This window comes from Garra rufa, chromosome 21 (assembly GCF_049309525.1).
Source record: "Garra rufa chromosome 21, GarRuf1.0, whole genome shotgun sequence".
NCBI classification, from domain to species: domain Eukaryota; kingdom Metazoa; phylum Chordata; class Actinopteri; order Cypriniformes; family Cyprinidae; genus Garra; species Garra rufa.
In genome coordinates, this window is record NC_133381.1 from 25,594,681 (window position 1) to 25,615,852 (window position 21,172).

General features: G+C 37.3%; 1 protein-coding gene across 7 annotated transcripts; it reads right to left on the reverse strand.

Annotated features, from left to right (window-relative positions):
• Window positions 1-1,434: 1,434 nt before the first annotated feature.
• Window positions 1,435-19,832, reverse strand: rab3gap2 (RAB3 GTPase activating protein subunit 2 (non-catalytic)). Of its 7 annotated transcripts, none has more exons than XM_073827038.1 (36): window positions 19,541-19,832; window positions 18,592-18,665; window positions 18,435-18,497; window positions 17,458-17,575; window positions 17,270-17,351; window positions 16,281-16,328; window positions 15,749-15,824; window positions 15,485-15,586; window positions 15,254-15,353; window positions 15,055-15,153; window positions 14,621-14,769; window positions 14,425-14,504; window positions 14,218-14,307; window positions 13,984-14,123; window positions 13,349-13,544; window positions 13,121-13,264; window positions 12,933-13,015; window positions 11,988-12,052; window positions 11,824-11,914; window positions 11,611-11,732; window positions 11,316-11,520; window positions 9,934-10,031; window positions 9,729-9,834; window positions 9,456-9,616; window positions 9,194-9,362; window positions 8,662-8,802; window positions 8,460-8,566; window positions 6,500-6,566; window positions 6,311-6,381; window positions 6,197-6,232; window positions 6,027-6,101; window positions 5,631-5,846; window positions 4,167-4,256; window positions 3,779-3,979; window positions 2,389-2,553; window positions 1,435-2,308 (listed from the first exon to the last, which is right to left on the reverse strand). In XM_073827038.1, the coding sequence occupies exons 1-36, from the start codon at window positions 19,650-19,652 to the stop codon at window positions 2,156-2,158; spliced, it is 4,095 nt and encodes a 1,364-aa protein (XP_073683139.1). In that variant the 5' UTR covers window positions 19,653-19,832; the 3' UTR covers window positions 1,435-2,155. The 7 variants fall into 7 exon arrangements, with proteins under 7 accessions (XP_073683139.1, XP_073683135.1, XP_073683136.1 ...); XM_073827034.1 differs by having other exon boundaries at window positions 5,982-6,101; XM_073827035.1 differs by having other exon boundaries at window positions 19,526-19,832.
• Window positions 19,833-21,172: the final 1,340 nt, after the last annotated feature.

Genomic DNA, 21,172 nt, shown 5'->3' on the forward strand with positions numbered 1-21,172 from the left:
AACGCTTGAGTTTTCAGGTTCAAGAAGGTGAATTGGTTTTTAGCAGGTTTCATCACCATAGTAACTTGGGCTACACAGCTACCCTTCTCCAGAGCAGGTTTTAGCAATCAGCTGTGAGCAAAGTGACATATATCTGATGCAATGAAGCCACTCCCCTGTATCGCTAGCTCCAAATTAACGCAGTTTACAGTCAAAGAATTTTAGAAATAAAATTGCCTGACTTTTGATTTTTTTTAATATTTATGTTATATTCATTGTAATTGATATTGTAATTCATATAAAATTCATATACACTGCTGCTCAAAAGTTTGGGATCATTAAGACTTGTAATGTGTTTTTGAAAAAGTATCTTAAACTTTTGAGCAGTAGTGTATATTGTTAGAAAACCTTTCTATTTTAAATAAATGCTGTTTATTTGTTATGGCTCAAATAATTCAGAAAAAAGTATCACAGGTTCCAAAAAAATATTAAGCAGCTCAACTGTTTCCAACATTGATAGTAAATCAGCATATTAGAATGATTTCTGAAGGATCGTGTGTCACTTAAGACTTGAGGAACAGCAGATGAAAATTCAGCTTTGCATCACAGGAATAAATCATTTTTTAAAGTGTATTAAAATAAATACCATTATTTTATATTGTAATAACATTTTGCAATATTACTGTTTTTTTCTGTATTTTTGATCAAATAAATGCAGCCTTAATGAGCATAAAAGTCTTCTTTAAAAAAAAAAACATTACAAGACTTACTGATCCCGAACTTTTAAACGGCAGTGTAATTATTATATCAAGTGGCAATTAATTTTAAGCTTCGTATTTAAATTAAAATAGATAGCTTTAATATATCTAATATTTATAATGACTAAACCTATGTTTTCATTTGAGCTCTCTGTAAAACTATATATAAATATATAAATCAATTGATTCCTTTGCATAGTCATATATTTTCTGTTTATTCCTGCATTGTAAATGCATTTACATTTATTAAATTTAGAATAAATAGAAATGTGAATTGCACAGTATTTTGTACATTTCTTATCATAAATTTTCAGTATTTAGAATTTTTCCACTCTCAGATTCCACATTTTTCAAATGATTGTATCTCGGTCAAATATTGTCATATCCTAACATACCATACATCAGTGGAAAGCTTATTTATTCGCTTTTCAGATGATGTATAAATCTCAGTTTTAAACAAAATTGACCTTTATGGCTTGTTTTGTGGTCCAAAGTCACATTACTTTGAAAATATTGAAGCTACATGTCAGTTTTCCACATAGAAGTCTTCATGACCTTCTTAAAACAATAATGAACCAATAAAATATCAGTGAAGCCAGTCGAACTGATGTATCTGTGGTACTTTTACTCTAATGCTCTTGCTAGTTTAATGCTCCTGTTTCACTTTGAGGACAAAGGACAATGAGCTACACAACAGTTCTCGGAAATGGTCTTTTATTTTTGGTATCATGGTTAATGTTGCATTATAAGAGCAGCCAGGCACAGCTGGTACAGGACTGCATGAAGGTCAGCTCCACTGAAGAGAAATTGTTCTTTTGCCTTACCTTGTAACCACACCCAAACGTGTACATTTAAAATAACACATACAATAACAGATGACATTTTAGTGCTTGTTTACTAATAAACAGCATCGATGACATTGCAGACATGTTTCATTGGCGGAATAAATGAACAAGAACATCTAGAATTTGAAATATATAGAAAATATACCCCCCATGGTGTTAATATACTGTAATGTTTTGATTATACTTTGTTTTGATTACAGCACAATTATTATTTTAAAGCTTCCTTGTAAAGAACATCATTATTTTTTAATTACAGGACTGCTGTACATGAATAACATTGTTTTTTAATGCTAATAACACTCTAGACACTAGAGACTCCAGGAGCACCTTCAGTGTGCACAGGCATTGTGGGATAGCACGTCCTCTAGAGGTGCTAGTGCTCTTGATATGTTATTTTAGTGACGAAGTCTGCTAAATAAAGCAGATTACTGATGATAATGATGATGGAGATGCATTTATTTAGGCTGCTGACTAGGTGGTTTTCCAAGTCATGGGGCTTCTGGGAAAGTTTTCAAGTCTACAATATTTTTAAAAACATGATTCTCATTCTCTCCTCCTGTGCATTTCTTTATATCAGGGCTCTTGGTGTAAAGAGTCCACGGCCTCCAGCAGGTGAAGGGCAAGGCTGTACTGGGCATGGTTTTCGGGGAGCATCTCGATGACCTTGTTGATCAGTTGACTGCTCTGAGACAGAGGGACTGAGGGACAGCGCAGCTCACTGGGGTCCTAACAACACACAAACCATGAAAACATATGAGTGTAAGATGGTAAGAGTTTTGAGAACTGTGCAGTCTGTGTGATCTCACCATAGCCTTCAGCCAGGTGCAGAGAGTGGGCGGCAGACGGGCCAACAGCTCCATGTTGGGTTTGGTCTGTGATTGGGAGTGAAGCAGAGAGAAAGAGAGTCTCTGACCAGTCAACACCAGCAGCTGAGAGCCCAAAACGTCCTTGTCCTGCACCTCCATCATCACCTGAGAGATTAACGATAAATAGAAAAATACACAAAAAAAGTAAAATATAAAATAAATAAATTACAAAAATAAACCAAAAGAATAATTCATTGAAATAATTCATAATTTTCATGTCACTACCGAAACCGTATGTTTTAGTTCTTTGGCTGAGACAGATTTTAACTACACCCCTGCACTTCTGATCAGGAAATATTCATGTCTGCCTCTCTTTCATAGCTACAAGGTGATTCCTATGATAGGCATGTATGAAAGTATGAAAAATCTGTAACTTTAAGAAACGTCACTAGTCACTACCAAAAACCCTTATTCTATAATTAAACACATTTTTGTGAGTTATTTGATAACGTTTAGTTTTTTTATGTTCAGAACTGTGCTAGCTTACCATGTACTGATTAGCATCTTTGAGCTAGGTTCAAAAGTATCTAAAATTGTCACGGCCGAACATTTGGTGAAGTTTTGGCAGTGACATCTTTGTTTTTTTGTGTGTGTGTGTGTGTGTGGGGGGGGGGTGTTATCCCATAAAATTGTCACTACTGTAACAGTCACGACCAAAACATGTCATGATTGTTTCGGTAGTGACAAAAGGAAACAAATAATCATTTATTTAGGGCAAATGAAGAACATTTTAACACAGTTTTCAAATTTTTAGTATTTTAGTATGTTTCAGTTGATGTGGTTGCTTTCAAAACATTACTGTCCCGACTAAAAAAAGTATACAGAATGATCAACTAAGATGAGATGATAGTGTTTGTTTCAGTATATATTCAAACTAATTAATCCTTAACTTTGAAATCAGTACGATCAATTTTTCTTTTACAAAGAAATGTTGGATTCAAAATACAACAAATCTTATTAATCACACTTAAAAAAACGTTTCAAATTGTAATTATTATTGATTTACCTCTGAAAACGTTTTAATAAAATTGAAAAAGTATATTTACAAGGAAGATGAAAGCTAAATCTTAATAGGTCAATACAACCCTTCAAATGAAATTATATATCACTGTGTTTCAGTAGTGACAAATTTGTGGAGAGAACAAATAGTCCAAAACTTTCTGAAAATACAATTTGAGAATTAACTGCACAATTAATAGAAATGTATACCTTGGATATTATACAATTTGCACACAAAATGTGTGGAAAAAGTCTTGTTTTCAACAACCAATTCTGTAGAATGGCCCATATATGCTTTAACAGTTTAACAGTGAGTGTGTGTGTCTGTTACCTCCTCTGCCCGCAGGTCCAGGCCCTGGTTGTAGAGCTCACAGACAAGGTGTCTGTGCAGGATGTCAGTATTGACCTGTAGTAGTGATGAGAGCTCCATACACACAGATGGCCACATGTCTTCTGCACCGCTATGTTTGACACCATTCTCCTCAGATTCAGCTAAAACCTTTACCCAGCCTGTCAACACGTTCATCAAAAACTACACACAAGACAGCAAAACATCAACACTGGTTTCATAGACAAGCTATAAACATCTTACATCTAACTGTTGCTGTACAAGATGCATATGGCCATAAAATAAATATTTTGTATTGAATAAAGCCATTGTGCAAGGTGTTCTTGAATGTAGTTCTGCCTCCAAGGCTGAGAGTGGTGCTCTGACTCACCTCTTGTCTCACAGACACCAGGTTGGGGTCCATGTCTCCACTGGGAAGCAACTGAATGGATGACAAATCTCTAAAAAACGCATTCTTTCCCTGTAGGCAACAGAAAATGAAAGTGAATCAGTCAGCATAAAATGGTAATTTCAATAATCTTTTGTTGACGTATATTGTGAAACAGCTTCCTGAATGTGAAACAATTTAGGGCTAAACTTGATGTGTCCATTAGGAATTGAACAGATCTTTAATATTTAAAGGGATAGTTCATCCAAAAATTTCAATTCTGCCAATAATTACTCACCATCGTGTCGTTCCAAACCCGTAAGACCTTTGTTTATCTTCGGAACACAAATTAAGATTTGTATCTGACCTTGCATAAACAGCAATGTAACAACCATGTTCAAGGCCCAGAAAGGTAGTAAGGACATCATTAAAATAGTCCTCATTAAAAGTGACATCTGACACGGAAGAGAAGAAACTGTTTAATAAAGTTGTTATTTTACAAAAAGTATTTTCGTAGCTTCATAAAATTACGGTTGAACCACTGATGTCACATGGACTATTTTAACAATGTCCTTACTACCTTTCTGAATCTTCAGCGTGTAAGTTGCGTTGCTGTTTATGCAAGGTCAGAAAGCTCTCTGATTTTATCTAAAATATCTTAAAGGGGTCATCGGATGCCCATATGCCGTAATACTTACTTTAGCCGCGTTTAGTGGCGAAACTTGCCAACAAGCACATTATTAATAAAGGCCATTCGCAAAGATGCATTAAAACCCTTCTTCTCACTTCTGCTGTAGGTGAAGCTGCGTCACTAATGATTCGCACAAACATAGATGCATATGTAGATTGGGATCGGTGCTTTACTTTTAAAAACGAAAGTAATGTTAATCCTCTGCATCTTCCGCGGCTCAGATGTCAGGAGTAAACGACGACTGCTGTGTTCATTATTTCCTCCTACAACAGAACATCTCTCTCGCTCAATCTGAGACATTCTTGTCTTCCCCTGCACTCGAGTCGACACAATGGCGATCGGAGTCAGACTGTTTCAGCTCGGTGAGGGTGGGTCTAAGGTAAGGCTCTCATGGCAATCAACTATTGTTGGAGCGGCCTCTGTTGGTGTATCGTCACACTGATAAGAAGCTGAGAATGACCTGATTTTAAAAATGGAATATTACTTTTATATATATATAAAAAAAAAACACTGAGTGGGTTTATCATTGTAGGGTGGTTGTGTACACAAACTGCAAACACACATTAATGTTCAAACAACATGTAAAAGTGAGTTTTGCATCCAATGACCCCTTTAAGAGGGAAGGTCTTAGAGGTTTGGAATGACATAAGGGTGAGTAATTAATGACAGAACTATCCCTTTTAAGTGGTGTGATTTAGGGCGCTAAACATCAAACTTCTAAATGTTCAAATTTTAGTAAAGTGTGCACGCAGAAATGCAGGTTTGTGTGCTTTTACCTTGCTGTCGAACAAGCTGAGTGGTTTCAGACGCAGGGAGAAGGTCATGCCAGCGTGCAGCAGTGACGCTAACACACAGTGATGCTGAACGAGAGGATAGTGAACAGATCTCTGATCCAGAGCTAACTCCACTATAGACACTGGACCATCAGCACTGGCCCACACTTCCTCCACACTCACTTCTGGAACAGACACTTCCTCCATTGCTGAATCCGCCTGAGAGAGAAAAAACATTTAGAATATATCTCTCACTTTTATTTCAACCATTCACTGCTCATCAATAACACTGTAAAATCCACAGTAACTTAAGACATGCTTCCGCTCCATGCATCTAGTTTAACCAGTCCTTACTCTGGAGAAAAAAGGAAAGGAAGGGAGAAAAGAGGAAGATGAGACCTCCATCAGGGCTTGGAGTAACTGCACACAGGAGCCCAGGAAACTCCTCACAGCTGCGTCGCCCATTCCTACATCCTAAACACACACACACACACATACACATATTAGTTAGTTAGTTAATTCAAATGAAACAGATCTGAATTTAATTTATGCTTTGTGACTTCACTTACCCGTCTGCACAGCCGGTCTTTAGGTGCCTTTCCCACCTACATAAACACATGCACAGTCAATTATTAAATCTAAACAGCCCACAGAGGAAGAGCAAGAGTATACAAAATGCAAACCTTTTCCATTAGAAAGGCAGCAGCCGAAAACCGCTTGACTATAAAGGTCTGCCACATCATAACACAGACACCTGAGAGAAGAGGATAGTTGAAGGGTTGTGAATGAATATGTTGTGGCAACTTCCTAATCATTGCTCTGCCAACACAAATCAGCTTTTTCTAGCCAATACATGTTTGTATATCTCTTACCCAACTGAATGTGAGGATTGGATATCATCTTCAAAAACTCCACTGACCACTCCAAGTACTGGCCCACCTGAACAGAAAGGGAGATATAAAAAGTCATCTGTGAATGGTTGATATTTCTCCAGTAAATTGCAAGGAATGACAATTCCTTTAATGCTACTTTACTTTTACAAACAACTATTTGGAAATCGGTGGTGTGCGGTGATGTTCTAAAATGAGGAGGCAAAGTCCACAGTTTTTTCTTTCATTTTTGTTCCAAATCAAATGTAAATTTATGTCCCAGTCACATTTCCTTGGTTAAATAAACATTACTTACACTATCAGAAAAAAATTCTATTTTACATTTTTGCATTAACAGTGTAATCAATATTCTATTTATTTAAAGCTAAGTATGAATCTCGCCAAGTGTTTTCAAGCATTTTACATTTATTACAAAACTACTCAAGACAGTAACAATTTAAACCATATATTTTATTTGCAAAATTATGTTCAGCTATTCTTTTTATTAGTTCACATTTAACTACTTTTTAATTTTTCAGATCATCAGTCATCAAATAAACAAATATTGGTCACAGACACAGAGATTTACTTTAAATTTCACCAAGTTAACTACTCACTAAAAACCATTTTAAGACTTTTTTACAAAGTGGTTGTATCTAAGGGTGTGTTCACACTTGTAGTTTGGTTAGTTTGGTTCATTTGGTCCGCTTAGCGTTCACACTGGGATTTCTGAACCCAAACCTAAAGATACTGAACCTAAAGGCATAGTGATACGTTCACAACCTAATTGGTCGGGTTGAATGACGAACACTCCAAACAAAAGAAAAAGGTGCGTTCCACTAAAACCAGCGCTGCGGGTGTATGACATCAAAGAACCCATTCACTGATTGGTCTGCTCAGCGCCACTTAAAGTCAAATACACCTAATGCCATCTGCCAAACTAAGCGCGCTCATTGTTGCATGTATTTGATTTTATTTCCACCACATACAAACTCACAAAGAGCTCTTAAAAGGCAGTTGTTGCTCCACATTTGCCCTCTGCTCATTTTGTTTTGGAAACACCGCTTGTTCCCTTCATAAAATCATGTCGCATGTTGTCATTACTTCCTGTTTTTAATTTGTGTAGAAGTATTTGGTCCATGTTGTGTTCCTATTTCATTCAAACCGAACCAGAGTTTGTTTGGAAGTGGACCGAGACCCATCTTTTTAGCGGTTTTGGTCCGCTTGTTTGGTGTGCACCAGGGTTCGGATGGCAGCGTTCACACTTATTCGAATAAACCCCACTAACAGAGCAATAGCACAAGAATTTTCTTTAATTGAACCAAACATGACAAATGTAAACACACCCTAAGTGTGTGAGTTGTTTACATGCTTTTTATTTAGTCTTCCTATTAACACCATTATATTGTTAATTCAGACTGATTCACGATTCAGGATTTTTTGCATGAACCAATCAGGGCCGATCATAACCAGTCATATCCAATCGTATCGCGATGGAGACATTGCCTCTTTTCATGTGACTTTCCCCCATTCATTCTTAATTACCCCGCACCAAACTCACCGCACACTTTAGGGGGTCTGTTAAAATTCAACGGGCTCAGGGGAGGCAAAAGAGACACGGACTCACGCTGTAACTTTACCTGTTTGTGTCGCTGTTGGACAGTGTTACTTTAGAAAAACAAGTCATTTATACACTTTTTAATATTATATTTTGTAATATTACTGTGCTACAAATTATTTTCTCATCAAATATTTTGAGGAGGTACTGCCTCCCTTGCCTCCTTAGAGGAAATGCCCCTGTAATAATTAGAAATAATTAAATGCAGTTCTTTCACAAAATGAATTAACAAAAACAGAACTCATTTAGTTACTATATTTTTTCCAGCAAGTTCTAAACAAGATTACCAATTGTATTAAGAAAGTTTTGAGATTATGTTTAAGATATAATTTATATAGTCTTTACCTCTGGGTCTTTGTTCCACTGGACCACATTTTCCCAGCTACAGTGAGCAAACAGCACATCAGGAGACAAAGAATTTGGGAACCGCTGACAAACACATTCCAGCAGCTCTAAGACAACACAAATACACACAGATGTTTTAGTTAAACAAAGAACACACATGATCTAAAATCTAAAGAACATGATCAGGAATCTCTAAGGTTACCCTCCAATTTATCCCCCCCGCCTTGCTGGACTGGCTGTTGTGTGGACTCATTCTCTCCCCTTCGTTGTAGGATATCCTTCAGGAGATCAGGAGACACACCCTGTCTGAAGATCAACTTCGAAACACAGTCTGCTACACCACCTAAAAGACAAAAAATGAAAATAAGAAAACTAATTTTTGTAATTTCATCTTTAGCTTGTATGAAATATTTTAAATCTTTATTTGTATACACAATTGGTAAGATGTTTTTGAAAGAAGTCCCTTATGCTCACCAAGGCTGCATTTAACACAGTAAAAGCAGTACTACTGTGAAATATCATTACAGTTTAAAATAACTGTTTACTATTTAATATATTTTAAAACGTAAATTATTCCTGTGATGGCAAAACTGAATTTTCAGCAACCATTACTTCAGTCTTCAGTGTCACATGCTAAAATGTTGAAAACAAGTGTGCTATCTTGCTTAATATGACTGTGATGCAACCTTGCTAAATAAAAGCATTAATTACTCAAAAAAAAAAGTTGTATGTACCTCTGCCACTCTCCAATAGTGTTTTGACAGAGCAGCGTGTGCCACCTGAAGAGCCCTGAGGAGATGGCAGGCAGAGTAGCGTCTGCAAAGCAAGAACATCCTCCAACTGCTTTATACACACCACCCACTGCTCCAACTCCAGAGAAACACATTCCCACTCCTCCTGAAACTGCACAAGAGTGAGAGAGAGAGTTACACACATACTGCACCAATTCTACAGATGCAGAAACACACACACACACACACACACACACATACAGACCTTGCTCTCTGCCAGCCTGGTGATGGCATTCTTGGCTACACGATGAGCGACTAGAGCAGCCAGTAGTGCGGCACCGGAGCTCTCAGACTGAACACAAGCTGTGCGCACCTGCTGCCACCAGGGTGAGACACACTGGCCATCCCATGACTCATCCACCGCTCCTGAAACAAAAACAAAAACACACACACACACACACACACACACACAATATAAAATGTTAACATACAGAATAAAATATACAAGTCGATTTCTTTCACAGATGATGTTAAAGACCTTTCATGGAGCTGAGGGTGGTCAGCAGCGTGTGAAGGTGAGAGACGGCGCCTGGGCACTTCAGTACTTCCTTCTCTTTGTTAAGCCAAACTGACAAGAGCAAAGACTGCCAGAGAGACACACAAAAAAGCAGAAATTACAAATAAGGATGTTCTGTACTAGCCATTCCAACTTCTTCCTTTTTTTTCCTCTTTACATCACTTACCAGTAGCTGCTGAGGGCTGATGCCACTTTCCTGCAGAGTCTCACACACTCTTTGTAAAGGACTCTGACCAGAAAGACAACCCCAGAACAGGAAACTACCTGAAATGCATACAAAAAACTCATTTTTATGCAAAAATCTAATTTGTGATGCACCAATACTACAGTTTTGATACAAATAATTATGATGTTATGGCTAATACATTCTACACTGTTCAATTCTACAATTGATTCTTAATATTGTTGATCCGCAACTGTGTTTTTGTCCCTTGTTTGTCCTGAACAGTTAAACTGTTTTTCAGTAAAGTCCTACAAATTCTTTGGTTTTTCAGCATTTTTGTGTATTTGAACCCTTTCCAACAATGACTGTATGATTTCACACTGAGGACAACTGAGGGACTCGTGCAACTATTACAGAAGGTTCAAACACTCACTGATGCTTCAGAAGGAAAAACGATGCATTGAGAGCCAGGGGTGTAAACTTTTGAACAGAATGAAGATGTGTACATTTGTCTTATTTTGCCTAAATATCATATTTTTTCATTTAGTACTGCCCTTCAGAAGCTACAGAAGATACCTACATGTTTCCCAGAAAACAAATTAAGTTAAATTTACCCTGATCTTCACATTTAAAAAAAACTGTCACCCATTTTTAGAAGTTTTAATGCATAATGTTTCCTTCTAAAGCATCAGTGAGCATTTAAAACTTCTGTAATAGATGCACGAGTCCCTCAGTTGTCCTCAGTGTCAAAAGATAGACATCAAAATCATACAGTCATTGTTGGAAAGTTACAAAAAAATCACAAAAATGCTGTAAAACCCAAAAATTTGTGGTACCTGAAGGATTTTTCTGAAGAACAGCGGGCAGTTTAACTGTTCAGGACAAACAAGGGACTCATGAACAACTAACACTAACTAAAAACTAACACTCACTAACTAAAGAAAACAAAGCTGTGGATCATTAAGGTTACAACACAGTATTAAGAATCAAGTGTATGTAAACTTTTGAACGGGGTCATTTTTACAAATTTAACTATTATTTTGTCTCGTAAACTATACCCATACGTCTTTTATGTGAGAGATCAGTACTAAATAATAAAATAACATGCATTTTGTATAATCACTCTTACTTTGGTAAAATAATTATCATTTTCCAGATTCTATAAGGTGTATGTAAACTTTTTGCTATTAATTGTAAATGCTACAAGTGAATTCATACGATCATAACGTACAATATGATTTGAGATTTGCTTAAGATTTCATTTAACAGTATTAAAGCTTCAAAGTCGCAATGAAACAGAAGTAGCAACAGATCAAATTTAAACATTCATGACATTTAAAAGCAGCATAGAAATAATGCACAATGAAATAAATATCCAGTTTTACCCAGTTGGGTCCAGTCGGTATCAGGTGTTTTAATTACTCGGAGCTCTCCATTCACCCACTCCAATTGAGACAAAAATGTTCGGACTGGCAAAGGCCCACTTGAGTCTTGAGCAAATGAGACACAGGGCCGAGAGTTTATTTCTGTGTATCGCTGTAGGACTTGGCCAACACGAGCAAGATCCTCCTGAATGCCAGAAAACGATGGCTGTATGGAAAGAAGCAGCATTTATTTCAAATCCTAGTGTAAAGATTATATATCATTTCAGGTCAAATGGATAGTGTCTGTATTACTCACATGTTCTGGCTCAGTGGGTGATGTATCTGGTGTGTGCAGTAATTGAACATCTGTATAGAGCTGGAGAAGTTTGAGTTGGGATGAACAAAACTGTAGCAACGACTCATCCACTGCTTCAGGATCTAATACAAACACAAATGAAAAACAGATCAAATATTGACACAAGTGTAAAGTGTAAATATAAAAACACCCAGTGAAGACTGAGGGTGTTACCTTGCTCTTTCAGGCTCGCCAATAATGCACGAGTAACACTGGTCAAACAGGACACTGGTGCATTCTTATTGGACAGAAGTGACTCCAGGGCCTGTTAATCAGTTAGATATTTTATTAAAGAATTTGTTAAGATATACATGTTTACGTATGTCTGATTTACTCACCTGTTTCTTAATAGCTGGATGTTTAATGTCCAGTAACACAGTTTGTGCTTCACTCTCAAGCAGAGCTGTCAATCAAAGGTTAAAGGTCAACGCCAACATGTCAACACATCAGTACAATAGAATTAAAATACAACATTGGGTAGTCATTCTTTAAAAATGGTATGGATGACAACTTAAGGGATAGTTCACCCAAAAATAAAAATTACCCCATGATTTACTCACTATCAAGCCATTCTAGGTGTATATGACTTTCTTCGGTCAGAACATGGAAGTTATTTAAAAATGTCCTGGCTCTTCCAAGCTTTATAATGAGAGTAAATGGCTGTTGATATTCAATAGTCTTTTATCATCATAAAACACAGCTCCGGATGTTTAATAAAGGCCTTATGAAGCGAACTGATGCATTTATGTAAGAAAAAAATCAATTTTTAAAACTGTAATCTCTAATTGATCCAATGTATAACATGGGATGTAAGCGTAGCATAATCTCTGGTGAGAAGTGATGAACACGGAAGCGCAGTGGAGAGAGCAGAACAAAACACCAGTCACAAATTAGAAGTACAAAACAATAATTTGCTTTGAGATTACGGTTTATAAAGTTTTAAATATGGATATTTTTCTTACACAAACACATTGATTCACTTTAGAAGGCCTTTATTAACCTCCTGAAGCAAAGTGGAGTACTTTTTATGATGGATGGATGCACTTTATTGGACTTCAAAATCTCAACAGCCATTCATTGGCATTATAAAACTTGGAAGAGCCAAGACATTTTTTTAATATAACTCCAATTGTATTCATCTGAAAGATGAAAGTCATATACACCTAGGATGGCTTGAGGGTGAGTAAATCGTGGGCTAATTTTAAGTTTTAGTTGAAGTATCCCTTTAAAGACGTTCTGAAACATATGCAGTCCCTCATGAATATTAATGAGGTAGGTCTGACCTGGCTCCACCTCCCTGCTTCTCAGAAGAGTGGTGAGTCTCTTCAGCAGGTGCATGTCTTTAGCACGCTCGCTCTTCTTATCACTGTCCAACACACAGAACAGACACATTTGAACTATCCAGCATTGTGTGCGTGTTCCCGAATATTAATGTGCACGTGTTCATGAATATTTATGTACGAGTGTGCACCTGAGTGCCAGGTGGAATGGTATGGTGATGGCTCTCAGGACTCCATTAACCGGGTCAAACAGACACACTTGTTGTGTGTGTATTTGCCAGCCCTGACTGGTTACACTGTTCACACCCATTAACCTGTGACCCGCGTACAGCAGCCTGAAAGAGAAAGACATGAATGAGACATGAATATGCATTTTCAGATGATAGCAACTAAAAGTGTGGTTTCGAGTGAGTATGTACCTGCAGTGTTTGCCTACAGTAAAAGCCCCTACTCGCGGTCCATACTGAGTTCCCCACACTTCTAAAATGCCTCTGCGTGGGGCATAAATCACCAGAAATTGTGTGTGCCGGCGGGGCATAGATGGAGATGTGGCTAGATCTCTCTCCCCACGAGCCTCTGAGACCTGCACCCATCCGAGCTGAGCGTCACGATAGCCTGTGTGCACATAATACAGATATTAAGAAAAAATATTGTTGGTTATATACACTACTGTTCAAGTTTGGGGGCGAAAGTTTTTTTAAGGTGAAATTTCAGAACAATTATATTATGCTGATTTGTTGCTCAAGAAACATTTCTTAGTATAAGGAAATTGAGCTGCTTAATATGAAATCGTAATACTTTTTATTGTGTTAATGCTTAAAAAGATAACAAAATGTAAATGTTACTGTTTAATACACACTTTATTACAGACAAACCATCTGTAATGATACTGATTTAGGTAACAGCTGTGCTGCATTGTGTGTGTTAAGGGAAGCGTTCATCACAGTGATTTAAATCCTGTGAGTCACAAGTTGTTTTGTACAATTTAATAGGAACAGGCTCATAAGACGCCTGTTCGCAAATCAGACTACTTTAATCGTGCTACACTGCTCACCCTTCCACATCCTGATAGCGATGCCTCGTGCTACATCCAGCAGCGTGACTCTGCCAAAGTCATCTGTGACTCCAGCCATAGTGTTACATGGAGAGAGACAGATAGACTCGCCATGCCGACGAGAATCTGGAAGACCGAACCTAAGGAAAGCAGAAAAATAAAATTGTGCGTATATGATTAAAAAAAGGCAATGGTGTGCATGATGGGAGGAAGTTTGACTGCACATATAGTTACCTAACAGGAAGGGCTGTGGCTGGCTCCACTTTTGGCTTCTGTTTCTGCACTGACTCCTCTTCATTTTTACTCTTCCATCCCAACCAACCACTAAGCAGGAAGAAAGAGAGAGACAGAGACCAAGAATGAGTAAACATGGAGTGAGACTGAACATGACAGGCCAGCGCTAATAAGAGCCAAGAGGTAAAATAATCCAGACACACAAACCTGGCAGCACTGAACAGAGCTGATGTAAGTTTGCTGGCCACAGCCAGAGCCACATGGGAGAGAAGAGGCTGAGAACTACCCTGAGATGAGAGAGAGAGGAAAAATGGCCAATATTAACTACAAACAAGCCACAAACACCAACAACAGACTGGGAAATAGATGTTGTGTGTGTGTGTGTGTGTGTGTGTGTTTGTACCTCTATAGCATAGTAGAAGCCAGTGTAGGGTCCACCTCCCACTGTGATATACTGACTCATAGCAGGAGGGCTTCCTTTAACCGAAGCATGAAATCCTCCAAGGACAGATGCATTTTTCATCTGATCGAACACACTCAGAGTAGTGATACCTGAAATAGAAACATAATACTTTACACTGCCATTCAAAAGTTTAGAATCAGTATTTTTTGAAAGAAATTAAAATTTTAATTAGGCAATGATGCATTCAACTGGTTAAAAACATTTCTAATGCTACAAAATTTCAAATAAATGTTGTTTTTGAACTTTCTATTCATCAAAGAACAGTTCAGCATTGATAACAATTAAAAGTGTTTATTGAGCCCTAAATCATCATGTTAGAATGATTTCTAAAGAATAAAAAATAAACTGTAAGAGTTATGAAGTGTCTCATGTACCTATGCTGGAATGGTCTGTAATTGTGTCCATGTCTTGCAGGCCCCACTTTTTATAGGCCAGCGGTGGAGGCTGAACGACATCACTTCCTGCTGCTGCAGCTGAATGACAAAGAAACAGATGCAGGGAATAAAAACAGGTGAAAACAAATAACACGAGAGACTACTGGCCAAAGGATATCCTGGTCAACATCTCTCCTACCTCTGGCAACCTGGTTTCGACAGGCACGTAAAGACTGGAAGAGACTAAAGCCATCAATGGTGACTAGGGCTGCTGGGTAGAGAATACTGAGCTCCTCATGCTGATAGAGAAACAGAAATTTCAACATCTAGTCAGAACATCATTAGAGTAGGCAGACTGAGTTTGTTCCACTGTTTAAGATAAGATATCATGTTTGCTAACACAACAAGTCAGAGTAAAAAGTATGTTTACCTGTTCTGTTACTCCAGGGTGACGTGGAATCTCATATGTGCGACATTTCAGTCGCAGCACGGGATCTTCATGCAACAACTGGGCCAATAGAAGAACACCATTCTACACACACACATAAATGGTGGATTAGATCAGTGGCTGTGCTGATACTGCTCTGGTTTTGATTAAATATGACATATGGCTGTTTATTAAACATATTAATGCATTAGAGAGTCTGAACTCAGCTGGTGAGTTTCTACTGTAGATCAGAAAATATCACAGTACCTCTGTGTAGAAACGGACATAACCTGAGCTGAATCCAACCACAATACAGGTCCAATCAGGCCGGCCAGTAGAACTCCTAAACACATGAGTACATACATTACAATTTGAGGTAGGTAACATTTCATTTAATGTTTTTTGAAAGAAATGTCTTATGCTCACCAAGTTGTTTATTTGATCAAAAATACAGTAAAAAAAACAAAACAGTAATATTGTGAAATATCATTATAAATAAAACAACAGACTTTCATTTTAATATATTTTAAAATGTAATTTATTTCTGTGATGCCAAAGCTGAAAACTCCAGTCTTCAGTATCACATGATCCTTCAGAAATCGTTCTAATATGCTGATTTGGTGGTAAAAACCATTTCTTATTTTCAATTTTGAAAACAGTTGTGCTGCTTAACATTTTTATGGAAAGTGTGATCCATTGTTTGGATTCTTAGATGAACAGATGAAACAAATCTGTAACAAAATAAAAATCTTTACTGTCACTGTATACAGATGCGTATATGAGAGTGTGATGTTCTTACCTCTTCTGGCTGGCCAATGGAATACAAATAACACTACTGATACATTCCCTGAGAAAAGAAAACCAGTGAATATCAACAAAAAACCCAAACTGATTTTCACAGCTCTTTATTTCTTTATTTTTCTTCTTCTGCCTCCTATGTTTCTACTTTTTACAATCCTACTTATAATACACATATCTTATTATTAAAGGAATAGTTCACTCAAAAATTAAAATCCTGTCATTAATTACTTACCCTCATGTAGTTCCAAACTTGTAAGACCTTCATTCATCTCCAGAACAATTCACAAGCATTCTGACCCTGCATAAACAGCAAAACAACTACCACATTCAAAGCCCAGAAAGGCATGTGACATCAGTTGTCCAACCTTAATTATATCAATCTATGAGAATATTTTTTGTATGCAAAGAAAACAGAGGTAACAACTTTAATCAATTTTCCTCTTCTGTTTCATTCTTCACCTCCAGTAATAAGAGTACAATGACACACGCATATAGTGCTGCTGACGCAGGAGCCGGCACTCTGATGGTGAACCCAGATGCATTGCGCCTTGTTTACAAGCATGGTGCTCTCTGAATGGCAGCAGAGAATGACATGGAAGAGAAGAAATTGTTGAATGAAGTCCTTATTTGTAGGTTGAACCACTGATGTCTATTTTACTGATGTCCTTACTAAATCTCTAGGCCTTGAGCACAGACTGTGCTGCTGTCTATGCAGGATCTGAAAGCTCTTGGATTTCATCAAAAATATCTTAATTTGTGTTCCGAAGATGAATGAAGGCTCTTACAGGTTTGGAATGACGTGAGGGTGAGTAATTAATGACAGACTTTGGGTAAAAGAACCCTTTACATGTTTACAAACTCCTTTACTCATAATACTGCTCAGTCCTTGGTTTCTGTTTTGTAACTCATTCTTTCTTCTTTGCGGGATTTAATCCCTTCATGTTCACATTTTATTTCTCACAAAACCATCCAATCCTGATCTCTTACCCCTCCTCAACTCTCAGCGTTCCACTCCAGGTCACAGCAAGGGTCATTTCCTCCTGCCCACTCTCGTCTGTCCGCCACTTAGCTGTCAATCAATCAATGAATCAATCAGTTCACATACAAATGATATAAAAATCTATAACAAATAAAGAAGAGATTAATCACTACTGTGTGCATGTATAAGTGTGTACCAGAGAGAAATGCTGCTTTGTGCTCTCGAGCGATGACCAGCAGATCTGAGCAGGGTGAGAGAGACAGCACACAGTCCTGCATCCAGGGTGTACCCTGCTGCTGCTCCTCCTCCTCAGGCTAAAAGAAGAACATACATTTTTACTCAATTTACTCATCCCCTTGTCATCCAAGATGTTCATGTCTTTATTTCTTCAGTCATGAAGAAATTGTTTTTTGAGAAAAAACATTTCAGAAATTTTCTCCATATAGAGGACCTCCATGGTTCCCTGAGTTTGAACCTCCAAAATGCAGTTTAAATGCAGCTTCAGAGGACTCAAAATGATCCCAGCTGAGGAAGAAGTGTCTTATCTAGTGAAACCATCTGATTTTCTAGAAAAGTTTTATTTTATTTAAAATATATATATATATTTTTTTACAAAAACCATGAATGCTCATCTTGTCTAGCTCTGCGATGCGCATGCGTCCTCTGTGCACTCCTGTTAAAGACAGTTAGGGTATGTTGAAAAACTCATTTCAAACATCAAATCTCATTTTCTCCAACTTCAAAATCGCCCTACGTCGCTGTTTAACCTTTTTTTGTAAAGAGCGTTTGACCTTCTTTCCACTTTCCCTTTGTAAACACTGGATCGGTAGTTTTACATTGTTGAGCTAGACAAGACAAGCATTTGAGGTGAAAAAGTCTATAAATTGTATTTCTTTTTAGAAAATAACTGATCATTTCAATAAATAAGACCCTTCTTCCTCAGCTAGAATCATTTAGAGACATTTGAAGCTCCATTTTACCTGCATTTTGGAAGTTCAAACTCACAGGCGCCATAAAAGTCCACTACATGGAGAAATATTTTCCTCAAAAAACACGATTTCTTTACAACTGAAGAAAGAAAGACAAGAACATCTTGGATGACAAGGGGGTGAGTAAATTATCTGTAAATTTTTGTTTTGTAAATGAACTAATCCTATGGTGCATTTATGGTACTTTGTTGTCACTATGAATGGAAAAGGGGGTGTGCATATTCTTCACAATTTCTCCTTTTGTCTTCTACAGAAAAATAATAACATACAGATTTGGAATGACATTTTCTTGAGTAAATAATAACATACATTTTTCAGTTTACCAGTCTTTTAATACAAACCTGAGCTCCATCCTCTTTACCGTCAGGATTCTCCCAAGAGCCCCAGTCTGAGTCATCCCACGTTAACTCACTCTCTAGAGAAAGAGAAAAGGATGTGCTGTAAATAATGTGGTCAGAGAGGACAAATCTATTCACATTAAACAGTCAGTCGGCTCGATCTGGTGCCCTTCAACCTCTGTGAGAGTTTATACACACCGTCTCATCCTGTTTCTTTCTCTTTCTCACCCCCTGCATGCTCATTTCTCTCTTACTTCTTTATGCTTAAGTACTTTGACACAAATCACCTGTCAATCGCATGATTTACCTTACTTACAAACTGTCAATATACCCTTTCTTTTCTTTTCTCTCCGTCTTTCTCTTGGTTTGTCTTTCGTTCATTGACCGTCTCTAACGCAGTCATGTGTTTCAGGACCTTTCTGCAGGATGACTCATTCACCAAGGGCAAATACACCTCCCTTCCTCCCTCCATCTCTCTTTCTTTCTTTCAGCAGGGAGTGGATAAGTTATTCTGCATCACAGACATACAATTCACTTTTTACACATTTTCTTTCTTTTTCAAAATTCACCAACACACATTCAATTTACTTACTATTAGCTCAGTATAAAAACAGCATATTTTATATCCTTTATCTTTCACCCTAAAACTCATACAATAGCATTTATATTTTTTAATTAAAACATTATATAGCAAGCTAATCACTGTCGTTTTATTAGCATTGTGGGGGCATTGTGGTTTCCGTCATGTATGCAAAACAAAACCCAACACAGCTGTCAGTTCTAGTCATTACTATGTTATTCTGCTTTAACATCCCAAAATCCACTTTCTAACTCTACCAACCATCCAAACCGAACCCGAACTGACACCCATAAATCACTGAACAACCGCAGTGCAGGAGAACCATCATTAAACTGGACTTTACATACACAGACTTACTGAGTGCAGCAGTACCTGCTTGAGGTTTCTCTTCCTCAGGTCCGGCGTTGTTGTGCTTGGGGAACAGAAACTCTCGCACCTGTCTGAGCTCCTGGACCCGGCCGAAATCCAGCAGACAGCAGGACATGATTCGGGCGGAACCGGACCCAAAACCTGCGGATTCTACGACATAAACCCTCCGCCCAGTGCGCGAACCGCGTCTTAGTGTGTTTATGAGCCTGTCAGTGAAGTTCGTGAAGGTGTTGAGTGTTTTTTTGGACCTGAGCGGGTCAGAAAATCCAGCTGAGGTGTCAGTGTGTTGTTGTGCTGTGAGTTTGGGATGACACATACACATCCGCTAAAGACTTGCTAATCGCGCTGTTGCCCCCTGCTGACCTGGAGGACACGCATGTTCCTTTCTTTATAATAATATAATGTAATATAATATAATATATTATAATATAATATAATATAATATAATATAATATAATATAATATAATATAATATAATATAATATAATATAATATAATATAATAATTAATATAACAATCAAGGACTGTTAGTGCAGAGAACTGTTTTCATTTAAATTGTTATAAACTGTTTCTTTCCTGATTGTGACAGCAGACTGCTCAGAAGTGAAGATAACCGATGATCTTTTTGTTCAGGTAACGTTATGCTGATTATTTGAGCACCTTTAGAAAATGTTTGTATGTAAACATATAACAAAGTTATGTTTTGTGAAGTTATGTTTTTGTAGCTAATGATTAGCATTAAACAGATACAAAACAAACATCACAATAAATGAATGTATGACCTGTGGGTGACAATTTAAAATGAAACAGTACTTTAGATAATAGATTAGGCTATATTAAATAGTTAGCTAAAATAGCTAACATAGTTTTCATTCTTAATTTTTTTTTCTTTACGGACACATACAGTTGAGATCAAAAGTTTACATATTTGCAGAATCTGCTAAATGTTGATTAGTTTACCAAAATAAGAGGGAATATACAAAATACGTGTTATTTTTTATTTAGTGCTGACCAGAATATGATGTCACATGAAAAATGTTTGAATTACAGTTGAATTTTATAGTTTAATTTACAGTTGAATAAAAATGATGCTGATTCTTAATACTGAGCTGTTACCTGAATGATCCACAGCTGTTTTTTGTTGTTGGTGTGGTTGTTTAGTGACAGTTGTTCACGAGTCCCTTGTTTGTCCTGAACAGTTAAACTGTCTGCTGTTCTACAAAAAAATTCTTCAGGTCCCACAAATTTTGGGGGTTTTCGGCATTTGAACCCTTTCCAAGATCCATCTTTTGACACCAAGGACAACTGAAGGATAACTATTACAGAAGGTTCAAACACTCACTGATGCCTAAGAAGGAAAAACAATGCATTAAGAGCCAGGGGTGTAAACTTTTGGACAGGATGAAGATGTGTACATTTTCTTATTTAGCCTAAATATCATATTTTATTCATTTAGTACTGCCCTTTTGAAGCTACAGAAGATACTTACATGTTTCCCAGAAGACAAAATAAGTTACATTGTCATTTACCCTAAAAGGTTTGCACCCCTGGCTCTTAATGCATTGTGTTTTCTTCCGGAGCATCAGTGAGTGTTTAGTCCATCAGTTACATATGAGTTTGTTCAGGACAAACAAT

Excerpts from the sequence above, each read along its gene's own strand:
- rab3gap2 (XM_073827033.1), bottom strand. The coding sequence starts at position 19,652 with ATGTCCTGCTGTCTGCTGGATTTCGGCCGGGTCCAGGAGCTCAGACAG. Across the intron at positions 15,154-15,253 it reads TCGAAACCAGGTTGCCAGAG|CTGCAGCAGCAGGAAGTGAT; the intron begins GTAGGAGAGATG and ends TTTGTCATTCAG. Across the intron at positions 13,545-13,983 it reads CGCTATCAGGATGTGGAAGG|GCTATCGTGACGCTCAGCTC; the intron begins GTGAGCAGTGTA and ends ATGTGCACACAG.